Genomic DNA, 24,318 nt, shown 5'->3' with positions numbered 1-24,318 from the left:
TGGGATTAACTCCTCCCATTGGTCCTCTAACAGAAGGGTGATAGAGAAACTAACTTTATTGTGGACAAAATCTATTCTCAGTTTGTACAAATCCTTTGAGTAGCAAGAGCCATGGAAATGTGTGGTTCCCAATGTCTCCCATTAAAAAAAAAAAAAAAACAATTATAGAGGCAGAATAGTGTTTCTGAGGATGGTAGTGACAGCTGCATTTCAGTCATGCAATTGTGAGATACAAATTTTCATTTGGTTTCTTTCTCCTAACACCTGTGCAAATGTTTCCTTGGCCCATGCGCTTGAATGTACCTTACAACATGAAAGGATTTCAATGAAACCTCTCTCCCGTGTATTTCTTTTCTCGGAAGCCGCACAAGGAACCTGTGTGTCTAATGTGCCTAATCACAGTGAGATGTTCGATAGGTTTGAGGGGAAGCTCAGTTCTCTGTGGTACAAGATAACCGGAGGCCAGGTTGGAACGGGCTGTGGGACGCTTAACGACGGCAAATCCCTCTACTTCAATGGCCCGGGGAAAAGGGAAGCGCGGACTGTCCCTCTGGACACCAGGAATATCAGGTAAGTAGTTCATTGGTACACTTCTCCATGAACATTGTATTTACCATGTCATATGGTCTAACCTGAAACGTATTCTGTTTCGGGGTTCTGTTCTGTTATTGAGGTTTACATAATAATGTTTCTCTATATAGATTCTGATATGTAAAAATGAGGCATAACTTTAAGTCTGTAATGAAATGGGTAATTTCTACAAAATTTATACCACAATTTATTTATCAGTATACAGTCATCACCCAGCCTTGTATATCAGCTTGGTTTTCTAAACTTCTGCATTATTATGAAGACCATTTGGTATTATTTTTAACATATTTCAGGTAAAGCAAAGATTTTTTTTTTCAACTTTAAATTTTGTGTCTGAAAATGATGCATCCATTTATCTAAGTCTATTTGTTTTCACTTAACGAAAAGTGCTCCAGAATTTAAAATACCTACACTGACACCTACTGGTAAAATAAATAACTGCTTGGTTTTAAGGTCAAGTATCACACCTAAAATAAAACTGTCCTGCTTATAAATCAATTAGATTATTTGAGAATTGGGAGAAGGAAAAATGAAGAAATGTTTGAAACTTCTAGACGTTATTCTCACTAAAATCTGGAGTTCTGTGTCATACTTTCTGCTTTCAATCTCTTTCTCCTCTGACTCCTCCTCGCAGGAGCCTGCCTGTCAGGTAGACCTTCTCTGTTGGTTTACCGTGGACTGAGGCATAATGTCATTCACACTGAGTGAGTGTCAGTTGTGAAAAATTAAACCGTCTCGTTATCTGGCCCTAACAAATGTAGCATTCAGCTTCTTTAAAAAAACATTTCTTGCTTGACTAGTCATTGAAATTCTGTAGATGAACTGGATGCTGCCCTCTTGGATTTAGATGTTGTTCTTACATGGGGTCCATGCCTCATTGTGGTACACAATTTTAGGTGCCTCATGCCACCAGCGCGGGTGGTGTTTGCTCGTTTAGCCTTGGCACTCCCTCCACTTATACTTCCTCTTCCGCTTGTGGTAGCCACACTTGCCGCAGGTGGACTTCGGAAGGGACAGCCCTTGGAGCCACTGCCGCGGCACAGTGTGTGCGGCTTGTTGCGCCGCTTTCCAACCAAGGATGTTTCCTTCGTCATCTTGCTTCTGTGGCCAAGACCAAAGAGCTCAGCTTCTTAATGTTAGATTTTTTTTTCCCTCATCTTGAGTTTCCAAGAACAGTATTCTCTTGATTTAAGGAACTGTCATTTTAGTGACTTCACTTCATTACATCAGCCTGTCAAAATAAAGTGGGGTTAAACTGTTTCCTTTAGTTTCGGTGGTTATTACAGAATAAAATGAATGTCATATGAATTATTTTTTAATGGTTAGAGAATAACTTATGATATAATCTCTGTTGTTTCTGGTGGTCATATGCCCTTTATGTTTAAAACTTAAGAATTATAGGATTTGTGTGTGTGTCATAAAGCAAAAGTTTAAATGTCTTCTGAATTCACCTATTTGTAAGTAACTTGGAGGTTTTTTTCCTTCCCAGACTCGTTCAGTTTTATATACAAATTGGAAGCAAAACGTCAGGCATTACCTGCATCAAACCAAGAGCTAGAAATGAAGGTAAGCTGCCATCTTTGATGGAAATTGCAGTTACTCTTGGCAAGTTAGTCCTTTTTCCTCCCAGAGTTGGTCCAGGATTTTGCAAACTGATCCACTCCCTGAATCATTCCTTCTCCTCTCTTCTCCATCATTGAATGGGCAGCTGCATAGAGCCATGATCTCTAAAATTCCTCATGCAGATCCGTAAGCCTGAAAAGCATCATGTCTGCTCTGGCATGATGATTATTTGTTTTAGGGAACCCTGATCATTTTATAACTTTCCACAGGGAGAAAAAAAAATAGCAGAGACTTTTACATTCGGCTCAGGGACTAGAAATGCATTGTGCACATAGATCATTATTGAATGCAGATCAAATGCTACTTTCTGCCCATAAACATTCTAGGGGTACTGGAATCATTGAGTAGAAGAAGCAGTTCTTGTTAATAATGAACACTAACTATATATATAGCACTATTCCATGTGTTTTAACTGTGTTCATTTAATTCCCATCATACCCCTTTGCTATAAGTACTATTAGTAGTCCTATTGTACAGATGTAGAAGCTGAGGTACAAGGAATTCAAGTAACTTACCCAAGATCATGCAGTTAGTAAGTGGATGAACAGGGATTCAAGCCACTCACACTGGGTCCAGACCCCATGACTGAACCACCATGCTATACTGCCTCTCTCCTTGCCCAGACCTCTGCTCTCTCTGGGCATCTATACCATCTTCTGCCTCAGTGATTCAGTTCTGAAGGGAATGCAGAAGGCTTGAAGCATGCAAGGTGGCCTTCAGGAACTCTACAAAGATAATGAGGTTCCTTAAGGGACTCCGAATGCGAACTGGCTCCTAGCACGAAATCCTCCTCCAATCCCTGATCTCTAAATGGCGTGTGAAGAGTTTTTCAGCCTCTAAGTGTGTTATTATCTCAAGCATGACTGTGTAAAACATGGTGATTTAAACAGTACCTATTAGCCAGTAGACCTACTGATAGCTCTGTTCGTCAATTCTAAATGTCCTTGGCCATATCAGCACACACTGAAAGCTTTTGTGACTTTTTCTGAGAATGTCAGTACTTTTAGTCTAGTAATTATCTAGATCACCTGTTTACTGAAGCAGCAGTCTAGAAACTTTTATAGACCATTTTGTGTTCTCTAATCTCTTCAGCAAGGGTTTATTAAGAGTTTTCTCTAAGCCTGACATTATTCCAGTGAGCTGCAGATACAGTGTCACCAAAAGACGGATTCATCAGTTACGATGAGCTGAGTTATGCTGCAATAACAAACAGCTCTCTAATCTTGGTTTAAAAAAAAAAAAAGGATTTCTCCTTTGTGCTACATGGATCCTCTGAGGGCCTCATTCCAGCACCCAGAATAATGAAGCAGCTGCTGGGTAGATTGTGGGTATTGTCAGCCATGGAGCAAAGGGAAAGAGAGAATGTAGTGATGGGGACAAGAAGTACAAACTACCATGTGCCAGAAGAGGAAGATCCAGTGTCCCACTATCGACCATGGCAGACTAAACCCCTGCCCAAAGGGCAAATACGTTCGAGTGAGTGGAGTTAGAAAATAAACAACAAAGAAAATGAATAAGCAAGATGTTAGATTGATGGGCTCAATGAAAATAGATAAGCCAATGAGATGGAAAGTAAACTTATGCAGGGGGAGATGTTGATTAAATCAACATCTGTGGGTCGCGACCATCGGAAAACACATATAGCATATCAGATATATAGATTATGATTCATAACAGTAGCAAAATTACAGTTATGAAGTAGCAACGAAAATAATTTTATGGTTGGGGGTCACCACAACATGAGGAACTGTATTAAAGGGTCGCGGCATTAGGAAGGTTGAGAACTACTGATAGAAGGGGGTGAGGCGGTGGGGGTGGGGGGGAACTCCTGAGGAAGTGACGTTTAAATAGAAATGTAAAGGATGAGAAGGAGCCAGCCAGTTCAGGAACATTTTCCTGGCAGAAGAGACAGCAGAGGCCACGAGGTGGGAAAGAATCTTGATATTGCAGGAGCAGAAAGAAGGGCACTGTGGCTTGGGGCTCATAAAGGTAGGCGAGTGGTCTGTGTAAGGGACAGACAGGAGCTGGGTCACACAGGGTCTCACTGGCCATGGTAAGGAGATGGAGTCTGAATCCATGTGTCATGGAGACCAACTGAAGGTTTGCCAGCCAGCCAGCGACATAATAGGGTAAGTGTTTACAAGATCACCCTACAAACACTCTATGAAATTCAAAACAAATGAATATTTCCCAAGCACATGCTTGGCCCATGCAGAGATAAGAACTTCGAGGCGTGAGAAAAAGACCAAGTCCCGTCCTCAGGACCTTGTTTTCTGATTGGAGAAGTAGAGCATTTTGATGTTTTCTTTAAATCCTTACAATAAAATTGCTATTTGAAAATAGTTTGTGGTTGGGATAGTGTAACAATTATGACTCTTTTGAAAATTACTAGTCTGCACCCTATTCTTACATAAACTACGAACAAACAAAACCTCTGACCAAAGTGTAATAGGAAGCACCCACTCTTCATACGCATTAGGCTCTCCTCTATACAACCTCTGACTACGTGCCCATAGGGCAGATTCCCTCAGTGTCCCTTTAGGAAAGAACAACTTCTGCTCAGCTACTCCTGAGCCATTTTCTTGAACTCACTGCTGGTCATGTAATTCACATCCCACAGGCATTTCTTAGCCTTTTCCTAAAAAACTGGCTGTTAAAATGTAAATCTTTCTAAATCCTTGAACCAATCTTTTCCAGTGATGAAACCAAAGATTTTTTACTTACCCAAGCTGAAGCTCCAATTTGCATATTTGGAATGAAAATCAAAACTAGGCTATTTCCTATAAGACTGGGCAGAATGCAGATGGAGTTATAATTTACAAAGAGAAATGTTTTGCATGCTGTAAACACTCGGTAGATAAGCAAAAACGGCTTGGTTTATTCAGATGTGCAGTGTGTTAGATGACACAGCTAATGAGGCTCAGCAGTTGATATAAAATATGGATATTGCTGTTTCCCCTCACTGCATTTCTCCACTCTTTTGTAACTTCTCTGGGAGGCATTTCTTCATTGTCCTTTGGCATTGGGGGTCCTCAGCTCTGCAGACTTTGTTGCTGCCTGAAGGTATGCATATGTGACTCTCCTGGAAAAGTAATGAGGAGAAAGGCAACAAGCAGAAACCAGATGGAGCGTGGACTTCTTGAGCCAGACTTCTACTATTTTAATGTACATCTGAATCCCTTCAGAGGCCTGTTCCGATGCTGGTCCCTAAATCACATTACTCTGGTGATGGACGGAGGGACGTTGGGTAGATGGGATAAGTGAAGGGGAAAGGGTGGCACAGAGAAAGGAAAGTAGGACCAACATTGGAGGGTAGTGAGTTTTTCAGCTTTGCTATTTAATAATTTGACTTTATTCAGACTTCGGTGACCAAGGTCTGATCCTTCTGCTTAACAGAATTTCAAATTGGGCCTCACTCACCGCCTGGTGCTTTGGCAGAAAAGAGCACTACTTGATTTTGTGCTGGGGAGATTGAGCTATTTCTTCTGAGTGTATAATAATGATATGAAACTGTAATATTCAGGACAGAATCTAAAATTCAAATACATAATCGGGAGTGGATTTTTATGTTCCCCTTACCAGCCTACTCATTGTTCATACAACTTGAGTGGTCTTTAAAAGAGCTTATGTATTTTTCTTCTCCATTTCCGGGGAGGTGGTGCATTAGAAACTGTCAAGGAATTGATGAGCCTTCAGGTCTACTAATTCATTCCTTGGAAGTTAGATGAATGTGCCCTCATTCCATGAGTCACAATTCGAAGTTTCTGCTGCAGCCTTGCCATTTAAAAAATACTGTTCATTGCCTCGTTTGCCTCTAGGAAAGCTTTCCAAGTAACTGGATTTATGTCTTTTAACTCAGGGCTTATCGTTCAGTATTCAAATGACAATGGAATACTCTGGCATTTGCTTCGCGAGTTGGACTTCATGTCATTTCTGGAACCACAGATCATTTCCATTGACCTGCCACGGGAGGCAAAGACACCTGCTACAGCTTTTCGATGGTGGCAACCCCAACATGGCAAGTTACTGCTCACCCCAACTTTCCTGGTAGCATTTAGGACTAATGGTTAAAGCCACATTGTATTGTGTGTTTCTTAATTTGCAGTCAATTTCTAGACAATTTGATTTAAAAGCACGGTCATAAAGACATGTATATTGTATATAATGAACCTTCTGTAACTGCCTTTATTCATCTGATTCCAGGGAAGCATTCAGCCCAGTGGGCCTTGGATGATGTCCTTATAGGAATGAATGACAGCTCTCAAACTGGGTTTCAAGACAAATTTGATGGCTCTATAGATTTGCAAGCCAACTGGTATCGAATCCAAGGAGGTCAAGTCGACATTGACTGTCTCTCTATGGATACTGCTCTGATATTCACTGAAAACATAGGTATATATTTTCATCAAATAAAGGGAGAGTATTTAATTAACTAAAGGACTAAATTAACTAAAAATCAAGAGGAGATTCTCTAATGCAAAACTGTTGCATAACTGCCTGTGCTGAGGGAGGCTCCTGGGGAAAAAAAAGTTGTATTGTCCTCTAATATAACTTGGTGAGCCGAATAACAGTTCTTGTTAGAACTCTCACAGAGCATGCAGAGTATGACTGAGGTTTCTTAAAAGAAGGGCAAAATATATCTAGCTGAAGACATTCCTTTGTTTCAGAATTTGCAGAATTACAGGCTTAAGGCTCTATATGCACCCTTCTCAAGATAGTGAAGTTTTTTTCCATGTTTTCGAGTCTATGCTAATCAAATACTAGTAAAAATACCACCGAAGAATGAGGCACGAAGGATAAGACATGATTTTCCTTTGCTACTGAAAATGTCTGTGACCTGCATATGCCAAATAAGAAAAGAGCGCACAATTATATGCTGCCCTTTAAACTTTTCCTTTCGTGTAGGAAAACCTCGTTATGCAGAGACCTGGGACTTTCATGTGTCATCATCGACCTTCCTGCAGTTTGACATGAGCATGGGCTGTAGCAAGCCCTTCAGCGACTCCCATAGCGTCCAGCTCCAATATTCTCTCAACAATGGCAGGGACTGGCATCTTGTCACGGAAGAGTGTGTCCCTCCGACCATTGGCTGTCTGCACTACACAGAAAGTTCAATTTACACCTCGGAAAGATTCCAGAATTGGAAGCGGATCACTGTCTACCTCCCACTCGCCACCATGTGAGAATTGTCACTTGGCTACATGGCAGAACTTCCTTTAGGTTTCTGCCACCTGATTTGAAAATAATTGTGATCCCACTTGGCAATGCTGTTACTTTCTCACGATGATTATGCGCAGAATGTGCCAGGAAGAAAAGTGTAAGGTGCTTTGGGCTGCGGTTTTTAATGTGGTGAGGAGTTCCGAAAGTTTGTCAAGGCTGAATTTTTCTGCTCCTCAGCCCCGGGAAGGCTGCCCATCAGATTCCATTTTTAAACTGTTGTAAAAATAAGTATCTTCCAAATAAACAGGCAGATACTTACTCACATTAAGCAGTAAGTGAAATCATCGCATATGGGAGAGTATCCTCAGTTGTTAGTTTGTGGGGTTTTTTTTTACTTTCAAAACCACAATAAAATGCTCATATTATTTTACATCTTTCTTCCCCTCACCAGCATTTCGGATCACATTCAAGAGTTGTTTTGGGGCTTATAACAGGCTCCCACTTCCGTGGTTTAGGCATTTGGATGTTTTAGGATCTTTCTAGGAACTAAGGTGTACTGTGGTGGCTGGTTGGACATTGTGCCATCTGGAACTGCTCCCCCCAGAGCCCTGTCTCCCTCCTCCCCGCCCCCATCACCTCCCCGCACTGCTCTGTTCTGAATTGCAAGCAAGTTGGCCTGTATAGGCTGCAAGTGCCAGCCTCTGTACCTGCTGGCTTCCTGATAGATTTAGACAGTGGCAGACACTGGCAAGAGACACTGGAGGGTGGAAACAGAGATAAACCAGGATATTCCTCCCTCTCCCTTTCTGCCTCAAGCGTATGTTGGCCAACTTCAGTGGCTCCAGCTCTTCCCAGGTGGCCCTTCATGTGCCCTTGACCTGTGGACACCAACAACAATGTCTCCTGCCTGTGTCCCTCCAACTCTGGACTTGTAGAGGCTTCCTGACTTTGCTAACCTCTGGTTTCCTCACTACCCCTGTTGGCTTCTCAGCTCTACCACTAACTGTGCATACAGTTCCTTGCATCAAATTCTGTTTGTATTAAATACTTATAGTGGTTTTTGTTTTCCTGGTTCAATTTTGATTAATAGAAGCATAACCAAATGGCAGAAAAACACCGCAGGAAACTAAAGCATTTAGTTTTGAACCTAAAATCATATCCTGTGGACCCCAGAGCTTTACAGGATGCTTCCTTGTAGCTCATTTGTTCAGTTTGTTTTCATTCAACAAGCATTTGTTGAATCTCTGTTGAGTTTTAGACCTCTAACACAACACAAATAGGCGGATGCCAGGACACAAATACATTATTTGGGATAACAGACTTCTAAGCAGTTTATGATATAAAATTCTAACAGGTAATACAAAGGGATATTATTGGAGCACAGGGAGGTAATACTTAACTCAGTTTGGGGAGAACAGAGGGAGCTTTCTGGAGGAGCTGATGTCTGAGCTGAGTCTTGCTTAAGCACAGAAGGCCTGCTGGAGGGCATGTTTGCTGTTGAAAACCTAAACAAAATCCCAGACACTAGAGAGTTTCATGGGGAAATTCAAGGATTCAGTGCTGCCAGAGTATAATTGTGAGGCGAGAAATAGGGGAAAATAAGACAAGGGAAGAGGGCAGATAATGAAGGCACCACATGGGTCAGGACCAATGAAGCTCAATGGAGCTTCCACTTACTGTCTCACAAACCCTTTAGGGACCATAGAGCAGGGACCTCACGGCAAGAACTTTGCACGATTCCAATCTTTCCTCGTGTCTGTCACCCTGGGCCCCCTTCCCAGTACTGGATGGCAGTGAACGTCTGAGAACAAAGACTAAAATTCTGCGTATGGTTCAAACACAAAATAAACCCATAGTTCAAAATAACTCTCACCTCACACATGTTCGAAGCCTCTTGCATGAAAAAAAAAATGGTGAAATATTTTAAAAGCCTGTTTAATACTTTCTTGTTTATAGTGTAAGAGGAAATAGTATCCAATACTTGGTATGAAAATCAAGTGTCTTAAAGAAGAGGGAACTGGAACCTGGAGGAGAGTACTTTAAGTAAATGGAGAATTGAAGTAAATGTTCTCATGCTTTCCAGGTTTCTTGTCGAACTAAGTGTGTTTTCTTTGCTTAGATCTCCCAGGACGCGGTTCAGATGGATTCAGGCCAACTACACTGTGGGAGGCGACACCTGGGCTATTGACAATGTGGTGCTGGCCTCAGGGTGCCCGTGGATGTGCTCGGGACGAGGGACTTGTGATGCTGGACGCTGTGTGTAAGTTAACACTGGCAGTTCCTCCTTTGGGAATACATAAATAAACATGGCTTCTCAGGACAAATAATGCCTTTTCTCCACTCGTTTCTTTCGTAGATGTGACCGGGGCTTTGGTGGAACCTACTGCGTCCCTGTCGTTCCTCTGCCCTCCATTCTTAAAGATGATTTCAACGGGAACTTACATCCAGACCTTTGGCCAGAAGTATACGGTGCAGAGAGGGGGAATCTGAATGGGGAAACCATCAAATCCGGAACATCTCTCATTTTTAAAGGGGTCAGATAACACTATCCTTCTCCATACTGCTACTGAAATTCCTTTCGTCACGCTCTGCTCCGCACGGATGCATTTCTGAATCTGTTCAGATGATGTGTTTTATACATAACTAGAGGCCCGGTGCACAAAAATTTGTGCACTCGGGGGGGAGGGGGAGTCCCTCAGCCCGGCCTGTGCCCTCTCGCAGTCTGGGACCCCTCGGGAGATAACGACCTGCTGCCTTAGGCCTGCTCCCGGGTGGCAGAGGGCAGGCCTAATCCCTAGGTGCAGCCCCTGGTCGGGCTCAGAGCAGGGCCGATTGGGGAGTTGGGGCACCGCCCCGTCATGCACAGAGCAGAGCAGATTGGGAGGTTGCGATGCCACCCTCAGTCACGCTCAGGGTAGGGCCGATTGGGGGGTTGGGGCACCGTCCCCTGTCACACTCAAGGCAGGGTCGATGGGGCGGTTGCGGCACCACCCCCTGTCACGCACAGAGCAGGGCCAATCGGGGTTGGGGCGCTGCCCCCACCACACACAGAGCAGGGCCCATCAGGGGGTTGGGGCGCCGCCACTCTCACACTCAGGGCAGGGCCGATGGGGAGGTTATGGCTCTACCCCATCACACACAGAGTAGGGCCCGTGGGGGGGCGGGGTTGGGGAGCTCCCCCCTATCAGGCACAGAGCAGGGCTGCTCAGGGGGTTGGGGCCCCGCCCCCTGTCACACACAGAGCCGCAGGGCGATCAGGGGTTTTGGGCGCTGCCCCCTGTCACGCTGATCCCGGTGCCCGGTGCCGGGAGGCATATTACCCTTTTACTATATAAGGCAGAGGCCTGGTGCATGGGTGGGGCCGGCTGGTTTGCCCTGAAGGGTGTCCTGGATCAGGGTGGGGGTCCCCACTGGGGTGCCTGGCCAGTCTGGGTGAGGGGCTGAGGGTTGTTTTCAGGCTGGGAGTGACTGAAGTTCCCAACTGCTCCTTTTTTTTCTTTTTTTTTTTTTTTTTTATTCTGGGCCAGCTTTACCTTGAGGCTTGGCTCCAGCTCTTAGGCCTCCGCGCCTGAAAGTCAGTTTCTGGCCTTTGCTTACAATGTTGCGAATCTGCTGGCTGAAGTACGGCGGTATTTGTTACAATGTTTCTTAAACTGCCCGCTCAGAGGCCTGCAGCCGCAAGCAGGGAACGTTGCTTTCCTCCAACGATCCTCTGTCACTGAAGCAAGCAAGCCTCATGTTAGTTTCAAGCTGCCTGGCTGCCGGCCGCCATCTTGGCTGACAGTTAATTTGTATATCTCGCTGATTAGCCAATGAAAAGGGTAGCGGTCGTACGCCAATTACCATGTTTCTCTTTTATTAGTGTAGACTATTGTCTCCTCGCCCAAACCGTGTTTCCTCTTCTATTCAGTGTATTATTTATGACCACTTAGGCATAAAATTTTTTCCTCCACTTTGGTAACCATACTTCTTTACTTTCTTCTTGAATCATAGACGTAAAAATTATACAGATGCAATTTCTAGAATTTTCACTTCTGGAATGTAACACTTTATTACTGACGATTTAATTTGCAATATTTTAAAATAGTTTTTTAATATATTTTTTATTGATTTAAAAGAGGAAGGGAGAGGGAGAACAAGATAGAAACATCAGTGAGAAAATCATTGATCGGCTGCTCCTGTATGCCCCCTATTGGGGATCAAGCCCATAAACCGTGCATGTGCCCTGACCAGGAATGGAACCCTGACCTCCTGGTTCATAGGTCGATGCTCAACCGCTGAGCCAAACTGGCCGGGCTAAAATAATTTTGTGAAAAGTCTTTGCTTTTTCTTTCCTTTTGCCCCCACCAATAGAACCATTTTTTCACTAAGAAACCAAACATTTAAGTCAAGTTAAATAGCATTCTCAAGCACTGTTAGTATTTTTTCTATTTCATCCTAGATATCTGGTTAGAGAAATGTCAGGCGATTGTGTGAAGCTCCGTGCTGAGCTGGCACATCTGCGTATGTGAACCCATGCTTTGTCAAGTCTCTCTCAGCATGGGAAAACCAGCTAATCTAGGTGTGCAAATGAAATCTTTAACAGAAATCTGCATGGATTTCTGTACAACATTAATGATTAACACCTAACACTTGAAAATTAGACACCCCGGAACTTTTTCAATTATAGCTAATAGGTGCTGCCTATCATCCTTGTTTGAATTTAGAACTTTCTCGAGTTTTGGATTAGTTAGAAAAAATGCTTAGGAGTCTGAGACTTACACTCTAAGAGTTATGAGGAACCAAAGAAATTGAGGTAGGACTACTGGGTTTTGTTGTGTGTGGAGGGGGGAGGTGGGTGGGGGTTTAGTCTTATCTAAGGCTTTAGCTCTCATTACCACTAGCTCACTTCTGATCCGTTTGAAACTGTTGACAGGATAAAAATGTGAGAAGCCCTGTCACCTTTCATAATTCAAATATCTCTCCCTGGTAAATTGTTAAGCAGTAGAATTAACCTGGTCCCTAGACCCGATGAAGGAGGAAGACATATAGTCTTTTATTTTTTCCCTGTAGCCACCCAAATGCAAGAGCAGCCAAGCATTATATGTATTAGACATATTATCCATCAGCTCAGCAAGATGTAGTGAGGGCTTAGCGTGTGCCATTCAGTAGGTTGTAGTTTGACCTAGAAAGGCATTCTTTCATGAAAAAAGAAATGATAGTCTCTTTTTAATGTTTATAGATTCAGGAATTGTATCAGTTAAAATAGCTTGTTGTATGCAAAAGAAATTCTCACATTTAGCACAAATGGATTACCGAACCTGGAAAAACAATGACAAAAGAAAAATATCTGCTGGTACATGAACTAGAATATATGCAGAACCCAAGCCTGACCGATTCACCATGTAATTATCAATGTCAAGTGCTGGACTGTAAACAAATACTACAAATATAAAAGGAAGATATTTACATATTACAGATCATACCCACTCTCAACAAAATTGCTCTTACAAAGTGAAGTATAAAATTAGACACCCCGGAACTTTTTCAATTATATGGAACAACTTACTAGTATACTTATATTCCATAATAAAAGGGGGAAGGGTAGTTGTAGTCCTTTTTCTTAATACTAGCAAGGGATATGTATTAGTTGGATCTATCAACTAACCACCTCAAAGCTTTTTCTTTTTTTTTAATATATTTCATTGATTTTTTTTACAAAGAGGAAGGGAGAGGAAGAGAGAGTTAGAAACATAAGTGAGAGAGGAACATCGATCAGCTGCCTCCTTCACACCCCCTACTGGGGATATGCCCGCAACCAAGGTACATGCCCTTGACCGAAATCGAACCTGGGACCCTTCAGTCCACAGGCCGACGCTCTAACCACTGGGCCAAACCGGTTAGGGCAAAGCCTTTTCATTACAAGCTGAAGAAGACACCTTCCCCCATAACTGCCACCTTCACATCAAGTTGCAAAAACATCCAAGCTTTAGTGCTTGCTAGTGTATGAGGGAGAGTGTAATGACCTTGACTCAGTAAGAACAGGCATTGATTCAATGTCACAGGCTGAGTAAGGCAGTGAGTTATTAGGATAAAAGAAAAACGACGACTGGAAATATAAGGCTTGTTACATGACAACCTTCAGTCCTGGAAGTTTGAATCTATGCTTCGTCAAGTTCAAGCATGCGTTTAAATGCAGTTGCGTTTTCATACAATATCAAATAATTCTCAAATTCTAAATTTAATATTATGTGGATTTCTTATCCTTAAACCAAAAGATGATTTAATCAACAAAACACTGGTGCCTGGTCAGTGTGGCTCAGTGGTTGGGCGTCAACCTATGAACCAGGAGGTCACAGTTCGATCCTGGTCAGGGCACATGCCCAGTAGGGGATGTGCAGGAGGCAGCCAATCAGTGATTCCCTCTTATCATTGACGTTTCTAACTCTCTCTCCCTTCCTCTCTAAAATCAATAATAATATTTTTAAATTTAAAAAATCAACACTGCTTTCAAAATATTTTTAAATTAAAAAAAAAAATCAACACTGGTATCTTAGGAAGGATGGAGGATAAGTTTCAGAATCTGACCTGTCCGGGTTCAAATCCTGTCACCACCACTTAAAAACTGTTACTGTCCCTCTGAGTGTCATTTTTACCTGCAACATGAAGAGAGTAACATCGTCCCCTTAGGAGTGCTAGGGGCTTTAAATGAGAGGCGTCAGTTTTAGAACAGAGCCTGTTGTGGACAGTATGCGGTTGCTATTACAAAATCAGTTCTATGTAAAATGTTTCAGCTATCGCGGAAAGTGCTCTATAGCAGATGTTCTGGAGAAGAGGAAGAATTTGCTTTGCCTAAATCTATTTGGTATTTGTTTTTAAAAAAAATCAATTGACAGTGTTACTCAGGATAACATAGCCCTTCACCACCAAAAAGTCACTTCATTCAGAAGTCACAGCTGAAAAACTACAAAAAAAACAGTTTGGACCTTTTAACTTTAGTTAAATTTATCATCATGTCCCTGAGTCTTTTTCCACCACTACTTTCTAGCTGTAAGAATTTTAAAATTAAAATTTTTTTTTAACTTATAAAAATTTAACTTAGGACATGTTGATGGTGAAATTTGATTGGCCTTCACTGCAGTCCTGTATACACACATAGAAAACAAGCTATGGAGCTGTCATTGCCAGGCAACCAGAAATAGTTATTAGCAGAAAAAAATTGCTAAAGCTAATGTGACCATTTTCCTCCTCCCTCGGCTTCTCTGCATGAGCGGGTAGAGCCCAGGCAGGAGGACTCGCTTAGTTATGCCTTATTTAACTTGAGCAGCTGGAGGGCGTTGTGTCAGCCTGAATGAGAGCCCCCCGGGGCTGTCAGAGTGCGCAAAGGGGTGGTAAGTTCCGAGGACTCCCTGGGACCCTGAGGAATTCACCCATTAGTTCCCAGCTTCCAGCAGGAGCACTCGGCACACTTTCCGTCTGTTTCCTCGTTAGTCTGCTCACAGCATGCTGGGATCAAAGGAGGCTATTTTTTTTAAAAAAAGGCCTGTAGATATATAATGCTATCATTTTTGCACTTTTTTCTCATAGTCACAGCAAAATGTGATTTAGACTTGAGATAATGCAATTGTGTCATTCAGGCATAGGAAATGAAAGCCTTTAAGAAAGCGGAAACTATCAATTTTTCCTTTTATACTAGACCAAATATGGCTTCTTGATCATTACATGTGTGTATCTGTTATTTAGCTGATCCAAGTTAGGGTATAGGAAATCAAAATAATTTTTCAATGAAGTCAGATTGCTTAACATACTATATTTTTGTTTTCAGGAAGGACTAAGGATGCTTATTTCAAGAGATCTAGACTGTACCAATACCATGTATGTCCAGTTTTCACTTAGATTTATAGCAAAAGGTAAGTCATTTCTATGGGTATGATTTTATTATTTCCCTTCAAGAAAATTCTCCCATGCACAATTCCTTATCCACAAAGAATTAATGTATTTGAGGTCCATAAATTTTATCATATGGAAGAGCTAACATAAATTTAAGTACATAAAGGTTAACAAATGTTCTTCTATAATAAAATTCATCTTGATAGAAGGTAAGATTACTGATTTTATAATAATTGCACATAGCTATAATAATCATACTAGTTCTGTGGTAGTTAAATTTATCATCATGTCCCTGAGTCATTTTCCACCACTACTTTCTAGCTGTAAGAATTTTAAAATTAAACATTTTTAACTCATAGAAATTTTGGATTTTCTTTTACATATGTGAATTCAAAAAAACCAACTCTTTGTCATTCTGAGATTTCATATTTACTAAGTAACTTTCTTGACAAATAATGCCAATTGTATATAACAAATTTTCAAATAGATTTTTATTTGTATCCGGAGATTTAAATGTTTGATCCTCTGTAAACTTGGGATGCCAAAAGAATTAAAAAAAAGTTTATGTAATATTTCCTAAATGAAAACACAAAGATATGTCTATAGCTGGAAAGAGGAGATACTGTTGTATGAAAATCCAAAATTTGTTGTGTTTTTTGAGATATATTCATACAGAAAATTCAACCTGTTATTACTGTAAGGTCCCTCTGAAGTATTTGGACTACAAAACCTCTATGTGAATATAAGTCAGCTTATGCAGTGATGCCAAAAGACTAGTCTAAGAGCAGACTGTTTCCCCGTTTTAGCACAGAATGTCTTATGCTTGTGTTATCTTCTTTCTAGGCACTCCAGAGAGGTCTCACTCTATTCTATTGCAATTCTCTGTCAATGGGGGAATCACTTGGCACCTGATGGATGAGTTTTATTTCCCTCAAATGACCAACATACTTTTCATTAATGTTCCCTTGCCATACACCGCCCAAACCAATGCTACAAGATTCAGACTCTGGCAGCCTTATAATAACGGTAAAAATGCACATGTTTTCTTATGATCAGCACTGACTGTGTCATGTTAGCACGTTTGTTTCTAAAGTGGGAGGAAGTGTTTATCAACTGAGTGGCTTAGCTATTCATCACGCACATTTCACATGCTTCACTTTCGAGGAGTCTCAGTTAATATTTAACTTTATATATGTCTTTACCATCTCTTCATATTTGATTCATAAATTCTCTTGATGATGAAAATATAACTGAATCTTGTCATAGGTCTAAGGTTTTTAAAAAATAATCCAACATTACCATTAGGCACTCATCAATTGTAACTACGTTTTTTGCTGAATTCATTTAGGAACACACAGTTCTTCTGAGTGTGGCATTTCATTAGCGAGATAGAACATTATAGCAAAATTCCATGACAAAGTGAGAGGGCTTACACCAAGCAGATAGTGCCTTAGATAAAATATTCTTATCACATACACTTGTTTCAGTTGAAAAGGCAAAGTGAATGTATAATTTAATAGCATTTTCAAATGGTCAAAATGATTTTACAAATTTTTAATGTTTTATTGCATCCTATATTTCTATTAACTGCTGATTATAAAGGACCAGACTCTCCCAAATTATGCATGTAATGGTCTATGTAAGCATGGAAATACCACATTAAGCAGATTCTTTGCAGAGGTAACACAGAAATAAATAAGAAAAATGTACTGCCATCTCTAAAATTTAACCTGAGCATTTCCTTTATAACTAATAAGTCAAAGTAAATACTTTTAATTTGTTGTGAAGAGAAAACTTAGTATTTTATGTTTTGTACCTTTTATATTTATGTTAAATATAATCTTTTCTATTTGGACCAAATAAAAATTCACAAAGGAATGCAACCAGTTTCACAGTCCAAAGGATATTGTCTTTGTGTTATGTTTGGAATGCTTACCTGGTTTTTCTTTATTGTTTTCACCAACTGCTTCCAAAATGAAGGAGAGAGAGAACCATTTAAATCACCAGGTTACTCCTACAGGCTCCTGTTTAAAAGTACTTTTTTATATTTTGTAAGAATTGTACTAAAAATAGGAACCTGTGAAAAAGCGACCTTGGGAAATCTTGACGTTTCTGCTTGGCATGGTCTTTATCTTGCTTTCAATTCAATGTAAACAGTGCTTTGCAAAAGTAGCCTTCGTTTGCCTTTCTTATCTACTTAGTAATATCTTCCCTACACACCCAACCTAAGCCATGAATCAAATTCTATGACAGCCTAAGGAGTGATTTTACTAGTTTTCTGGGTATTTCCGCATACCTTTAAATAAACCGATGTTTTGAAAATCATGAAGAAAAAATAAAGTATATAACAGTATTTTCTTCTGTATAGTTTTTAACAATTAAATAAAATTATGCATCAGGCAGTGTTTTAATAGCCATGATCCTTCAGCCTGACAAAAACATGATGCTAAACCCTGGGTTAACTCTAAAATCATGAGCTGCTTCTTGAATAGACTAGTTAGTATAGCTCTGTCCTAAGTCTGAAGGTTGACTGCCCATCCTCACAGATCCATACATCTTATATATTCCCTGAAACCATGAAAACAAACTCAAAGCTCACTCTTGTCACTGGGAGGGTTAGTAGCACCACTATGACAAAAAAGGCAGCACACTTTCACAAGTTGTTTGTCACATCTTTCTTGAATTAATAAGGCTGTTCCATCCTGTGTCAATTTAATATGATTGAAAGCTTAATTTGTTTTATACTGTCACTATAATCACTGTAAACACAGTGTTATATAGTTAGTGTTTCATTGCCAAGGCATATGTTTAACCTGTTGTTACTGAGTCCCTCTGTCCTTGACTTTCTTCCATGAGCAAAATGTCCATCTGATTTTCACCATTGGAAAAACTTGCTTTCTCCAAAATACCTTAGGTAAGAAAGAAGAAATCTGGATCATTGATGACTTCATTATTGATGGAAATAATTTAAACAACCCTGTGATGCTTCTGGATACATTTGACTTTGGGCCCAGAGAAGACAATTGGTTTTTCTATCCTGGTGGTAACATTGGTCTTTATTGCCCATATTCTTCAAAGGGAGCACCGTAAGTATTTAATTCAGAAACTAAAAATAAAACCACTGCTCTCTACAAATCACAATGAACTTTTGCCTAAACGGATTCCTTGTTGTTGTTTTGTATGACAGTGAGGAAGATTCAGCTATGGTGTTCGTTTCAAATGAAGTCGGTGAGCATTCCATTACCACCCGCGACCTCAGTGTGAATGAGAACACCATCATACAATTTGAGGTACTTGGCTTTGTTCTACCAGAAATGCTTTACATTTTATCATGAGCAAAACCTAGGAACAAAGAGGAAAATATCAGATAATTTCATGCATTATGTCTTTCCATTTTTATACAAGGACAAAACAGGTTTTACATCGTAACTCATTTTTATTAGCAGAATGAATTGTCATACTAAGGTTTATTCCTGAATTTTTGTCCTTTACTTATGACATAATCTCCCACCTTCTAAAATGGGAAGTTGTTGAAATAAATTATTTTAAACATTATAAGTATAAAAAAGGACCCTACTCTTCTAGTATTATTATTTCCATAATTGTTATGTGTTACTTAGGACCGAAGTCAATGTAACTATAGCCTATATAATGCCAGCACATATATGTAATATTTACCATGGTGTCATGAATTTTACAGATAAAATAATACTGCACTGTTTTTATAATTTCAAATGTATTTTCTCTGTGTATTTCATGAATATTCATGAGCTCTATTTTTCAATAAAGTAATTAATAATGTAATTTTTAAAACCTTTATTATTTCAAAAACTTAGATAAAATTAGCAGAACCAAAGGTGCATTATGCCCGGCTTCAGGAGTACTAACCTCCAGAGATACTCGTGTCATATCGTTGGGCAGACTTTCTTAAAATAGTGTCTCATTGCATCAACACAGTTCTGAATATTTGCTTTAGAGTAACTCTCTGTAGTCTCTAAATTAGAGGTATCTCTTACATTTTCAAAGTCAGGGACCAAATGATGCCTTGGTGAAGAAATTATTCTATATTTATTCTAAATTTTCTGTTAGGTTTTCTAATTTTAAGTTCCTTATATGACTTTCAGTTATATTTTCTAAATTTTTGCTTTAAATATTAATAAAAAAGTTCTGTTATCAAAAGACTCCAAGTAGAAACAAATGCCTATAGTTAAAAAGGTTATCAAATCTCAATAGTTTATTCACCAGAGGTAAGGGGAGTAAGTTCAACAATAATCAATAAGTTAAGTAAATATAGATATAAATATATCCTGTTGCTATATATATATATATATATATATATATATATATATACCCGGTTGCTATGATAGCAAAAAAATATTATCTCAATGGGAAGAGAAAAAAATTTCATAAGACAAAATCAGATGCATTTACTTAATTATGTTTTAGTTTAATTTACTTGAAAATATGGGGAAAGGACTGGAAGGGTTATTTCCTTAATTGTTAAAAAGATCTTTCTAAGAATGCCCTCCCTGTTCTGGGAAAAATGATTTTAATATTAAAAATATGTTGAAGATTCTCCTCATGCAAAACTGGGATTACATGTATTTGGAAGGTGTCACAAAAAGGAAAATGGAAGGTATTTCTGCCTAGCAGACTAGAAAAAACTGATGATTAGAATTAGAGAGAGAGTCTTTTCATTACTATTAATTTGGCTTGGCCATGAAAGTAGGCCAAAGGTAAGAACCAGAATTCTGTGCCAGCCTCTGCTTTACCCACTTCCTAGTTGTTGTTTCTTAATAAAATGAAGGGAAATAAATTTTTCATGAGACCCATTGAGTTTCTTTATGAAAAAGTATTACTTAAAGGTAATATCCGATATTACTCAAGCAAAACAGAATTTCATAGTGTTTAATATTTCAGCAAGACAGTTCCCAGGAAATGGACTCAAGATAATAATGATGTGGTGAATCATTTCAAGGCTTATTGCTTCAAGGTAATTTGTGTCATTTTTTCTTCTTCCCCAAGATCAACGTTGGATGCTCAACTGATAGCTCATCTGCTGAGCCAATAAAACTGGAATTTTCAAGGGACTTTGGAGCAACCTGGCACCTGCTGCTCCCCCTCTGCTACCACAGCAGCGGCCACATCAGCTCCTTGTGCTCCACTGAGCACCACCCGAGCAGCACTTACTACGCAGGGACCACCCAGGGCTGGCGGAGAGAGGTTGTGCACTTCGGGAAGCTGCACCTTTGCGGGTAAGGACCTGCGGCTTTATGCCACATTTATTTTTCATTTGGTGGTTTTCTTTTGGCATCATCATTGACTTTATTGGAGAAATTTCCACCTTCAAATTTCTTCTTCATTTCTTCACTTGAAACAGACTGATGTATGTTTAAAACATAGGACGCTGAACTAACATACTACTAACTTATGGTTTGAAGATAGATTTAAAGGAGCACAAAAGGGACAGCACTCTGTCAAAGGGTTCATATCCCCCTTGGTTCTTTATAAGATCAATTGGGAAGCAACAGAAATATGACTTTCCCCTAATGTAACCCTTCCCATTCCCTCCTCCATCACAATATAAATGCAGTAGGAATTTTATGGCTTTCAAACATCTACCGATGTTTCTTGTGCAGGGAAAAGACACATGGATGATGGAAGCCTACAGAATGTTTCACTTGTCTCAAAAAAATTGTTAGTAGTCTTTCCACAGGCATTTCTACTTTGTCAACCTCTGTCAGCATTTTTTTAAATCCTCACCCAAGAATACATTTTTATTGGTGAGAGAGAGAGAGAAACATTGATCTCTTGCCTCCCATATGTGCCCTGACCAGAATTGAACCCAAAGCCTATTACGGTACAGGACAATGCTCCAACCAATTGAGCCACACCAGCCAGGGCCCTCTGTCAGCAATCTTGTTACATATACAAGATGGGGCAGAATTAGGTTTACAGCTGTAAGTGAAACACAGAGTACTGGCACAAGAGCAAGTATATAGGTCAATGGGACAGAACAAAGAGCCCAGAAATCAACCCACACCATTATGGTCAATTAATATTTGACAAAGGAAGCAAGGGCATACAATAGAGTAAAAGCAGTCTCTTCAATAAATGGTGTTGGGAAAAATGGACAGGTACATGCAAAACAATACATCCAGACCACCAACTTACACCATACACAAGAATAAACTCAAAATGGATAAAAGACTTAAATGTAAGTTACAAACCATACAAATCCTAGAAGAAAACATAGGCAGTAAAATATCAGATCTCTGAGCAATATTTTTGCTGATGAGTCTCTGAAGGCGAGGGAAACACAGGAAAAAATAAAACAAATGGGATTACATCAAGCTAAAAGGCTTCTGCACAGTAAAAGAAACCATCAATAAAATGAAAAGGGAACCTATGGTATGGGAGAACATATTCACCAGTAATTCATCTGATAAGGGGTTAATCTCAAAAATATATAAATAACTAATACAACTCAACACCAGGAAGACAGACAATCCAATTTAAAAAATGGGTAAAGGACCTGAATAGACAGTTCTCCAAAGAAGACACACAGGCGGCCAGTAGACATGAAAAAAGCTCAAGCTTGCCATAACCGGTTTGGCTCAGTGGATAGAGCATCGGCCTGCGGACTGACAGGTCCCAGGTTCGATTCCGGTCAAGGGCATGTACCTGGGTTGCGGGCACTTCCCCAGTAGGGGATGTGCAGGAGGCAGCTGATCGATGTTTCTAACTCTCTATCTCTCTCCCTTCCTCTCTGTAAAAAATCAATAAAATATATTTTTTAAAAAAGCTAAAGCTCACTAATCAGGGAGATGCAAATTAAAACTACAATGAGGAGTCAGTTCACACCTGTCAGAATGGCTAGTGACAATAAATCAACAAACAGCAAGTGCTGGCAAGAATGTGGAGAAAAGGGAACCCTACTATACTGCAGGTGGGAATGCTGACTGGGGAAGCCATTATGGAAAACAATATGGAGTTTCCTCAAAAAATTAAAAATGGAACTGCCTTTTGACCCAGGGATAATTCTTCTGGGTATATATCCTAAGAATCCCAAAACACCAATCAGAAATAATATATGCACCCCTATGCTTATAGCAATGTTCTTTACAATAGCTAAGATCTGGAAACAGCCCAAGTGCCCATCAGCAGATGAGTGGATAAAAAAAGCTATGGCACCTTTACACAATGGAATACTACATGGCTGTAAAAAAGAAGGAACTCTTACCCTTTGGGACAGCCTGGAGAGACCTAGAGATTATTATGCTAAGCATAATAAGCCAGTCAGAGAAAGGCACATACCATATGATCTCACTAATATGTGGAATCTAATGAACAAAATAAACTGAGGAACAAATAGAACCAGAGTCATGGATACATGGAACAGACTGACATATGTCAGAGGGGAGGTCGGTGGGGTGTTTAGGGGACTGGATAAAGGAAGGTAAGGGGATTAGCTAAAGAACATATATGCATAGCCTATGAACAAAGACAATAGTGTGGTGAGGACCAAGGGAGAGGGGGCAGGGGCTGGGTGAAGGTGAGCTATGGGGTGCGGGGAATGGAAGACATCTGTAATAGTGTCAACAATAAAAAAAAAATTTAAAGAGAGAGAGGAAGTCAACAAAGCAGCTTGTCTCAAAATTTGTCTTTTCCCTCAGAATAAGGACCTTATTCTTTAGGGTATGTTAAAAAAAAGTATTAATATTATACTTACAAGATTTACATTCCTGATGTGAAGCTCAGCATAATTAGAAGTCTTGGGTGTTCAAGCAAAACTATTAGTACTTTTCCAAAAGGGTGAAAAGGAATTTTCAAAAATCTGCATTATCTTTGAACATAAATCTGTTGATTCCGTTTCATATAATCAGCATAATGTTTATAATTTAATTGTTAAGGGCTTTAATATTTTGTGTTGTTGAATATGATATTTACTTATTTTTTAAATTTATTTTTATTGATTTCAAAGAGGAAGGGAAAGGGGGGGAGAGAGAGAGAGACATCAATGATGAGAGAGAATTATTGATCGGCTGCCTACTGCACACCCCACACTGGGGATCAAGCCCGCAACCCAGGCATGTACCCTGACCTGGAATCGAACCATGACCTCCTGGTTCATAGGTTGGAGCTCAACCACTGAGCTACCCTGGCCAGACAATATGTTATTTATTAATTCTTGCTATTTACAACAGGATAGTCTTCTAATAGACAATCTGTGTTTAAAAAAAAAAAAAAGAAAGCATTACTAAGCAAAATGTCCTCAAGGATCTTTAGAAGTGACCGCCGAGGAGGCAGGGAGAGTCTCTGGAGAACATTGGAACAGGTAGAGCTGAGGATTCAGCCAGCAGAACCAGAAAACTGCTACGGTGGGGGTACGGGTGTGGGTCGGAGGTGGAATAAGCTTGTAGCTCAGTAAAATCTTTTTATCCAAAATCAGTTGTATTATTTAAGGTTACATATTACAAGAAATATAAAGATGTATAAAAGAGTGGAAGAACTTACTGTAAACATACTGGAGAATAATAACATGGACTCCACTCAGGAAGTGTGAGGCCATCAGCCACAGAAGGTGTGATCCTCATTTTTATCATGTTGGTATTAATATCACTCAGCAACCACAGCTCTCATCTTCTGGAACTCATGATTTCACATTTCTAGAAAAGAAAATCTGAACCATTCAGCTGTGACCAGAAAGTCAATAGCAACAGAAGCCTGGCTGCCCCCAAATCCCAGCTTATGGGCAGTGTAAGCAGGGAAAGGCGCCTGGAGAGCCAATCTCTTAGGCCCCTGCAACCAGTACCATGACCATTATGGTATTGCTGAGAAGCTCTAGGTTTTCTCTTTAATAGACCTTTAATTTCCCAGCTAATTATTAAATAGAAAACAACGCTACATATAGGTTGTAAGCCATGACTTGAGATTGCTTTGACAACTGAGACTTGCTTCAGCAAGTTCCCACATGAAAAGAGTATTATTTCAAGGAGTAGGAAATAAGGTCACAAAGATCTGCCAATCAGAAGTTCTGAGTGAGGAGACCCACTCCAGGACAGTGCCCTGGTG

At 40.0% G+C, this 24,318-nt stretch overlaps 1 protein-coding gene across 1 annotated transcript in view; it reads left to right on the top strand.

The window, feature by feature from the left end:
• The window catches only part of RELN (reelin), a 432,712-nt gene that overhangs the window by 346,320 nt on the left and 62,074 nt on the right, over nt 1–24,318 (top strand). The window contains exons 30-41 of the mRNA XM_081101781.1: nt 363–570; nt 2,081–2,157; nt 6,074–6,232; nt 6,418–6,606; nt 7,120–7,393; nt 9,494–9,634; nt 9,731–9,908; nt 15,179–15,263; nt 16,087–16,269; nt 18,158–18,329; nt 18,431–18,533; nt 20,269–20,498. Coding sequence (XP_080957907.1) covers nt 363–570; nt 2,081–2,157; nt 6,074–6,232; nt 6,418–6,606; nt 7,120–7,393; nt 9,494–9,634; nt 9,731–9,908; nt 15,179–15,263; nt 16,087–16,269; nt 18,158–18,329; nt 18,431–18,533; nt 20,269–20,498 — 1,999 coding nt within the window. The remainder of the gene's footprint in view (nt 1–362; nt 571–2,080; nt 2,158–6,073; nt 6,233–6,417; nt 6,607–7,119; nt 7,394–9,493; nt 9,635–9,730; nt 9,909–15,178; nt 15,264–16,086; nt 16,270–18,157; nt 18,330–18,430; nt 18,534–20,268; nt 20,499–24,318) is intronic.

This window comes from Myotis nattereri (assembly GCF_964212035.1).
Source record: "Myotis nattereri genome assembly, chromosome: 11".
NCBI classification, from domain to species: domain Eukaryota; kingdom Metazoa; phylum Chordata; class Mammalia; order Chiroptera; family Vespertilionidae; genus Myotis; species Myotis nattereri.
This window is presented reverse-complemented; position numbering and strand designations above follow the sequence as displayed.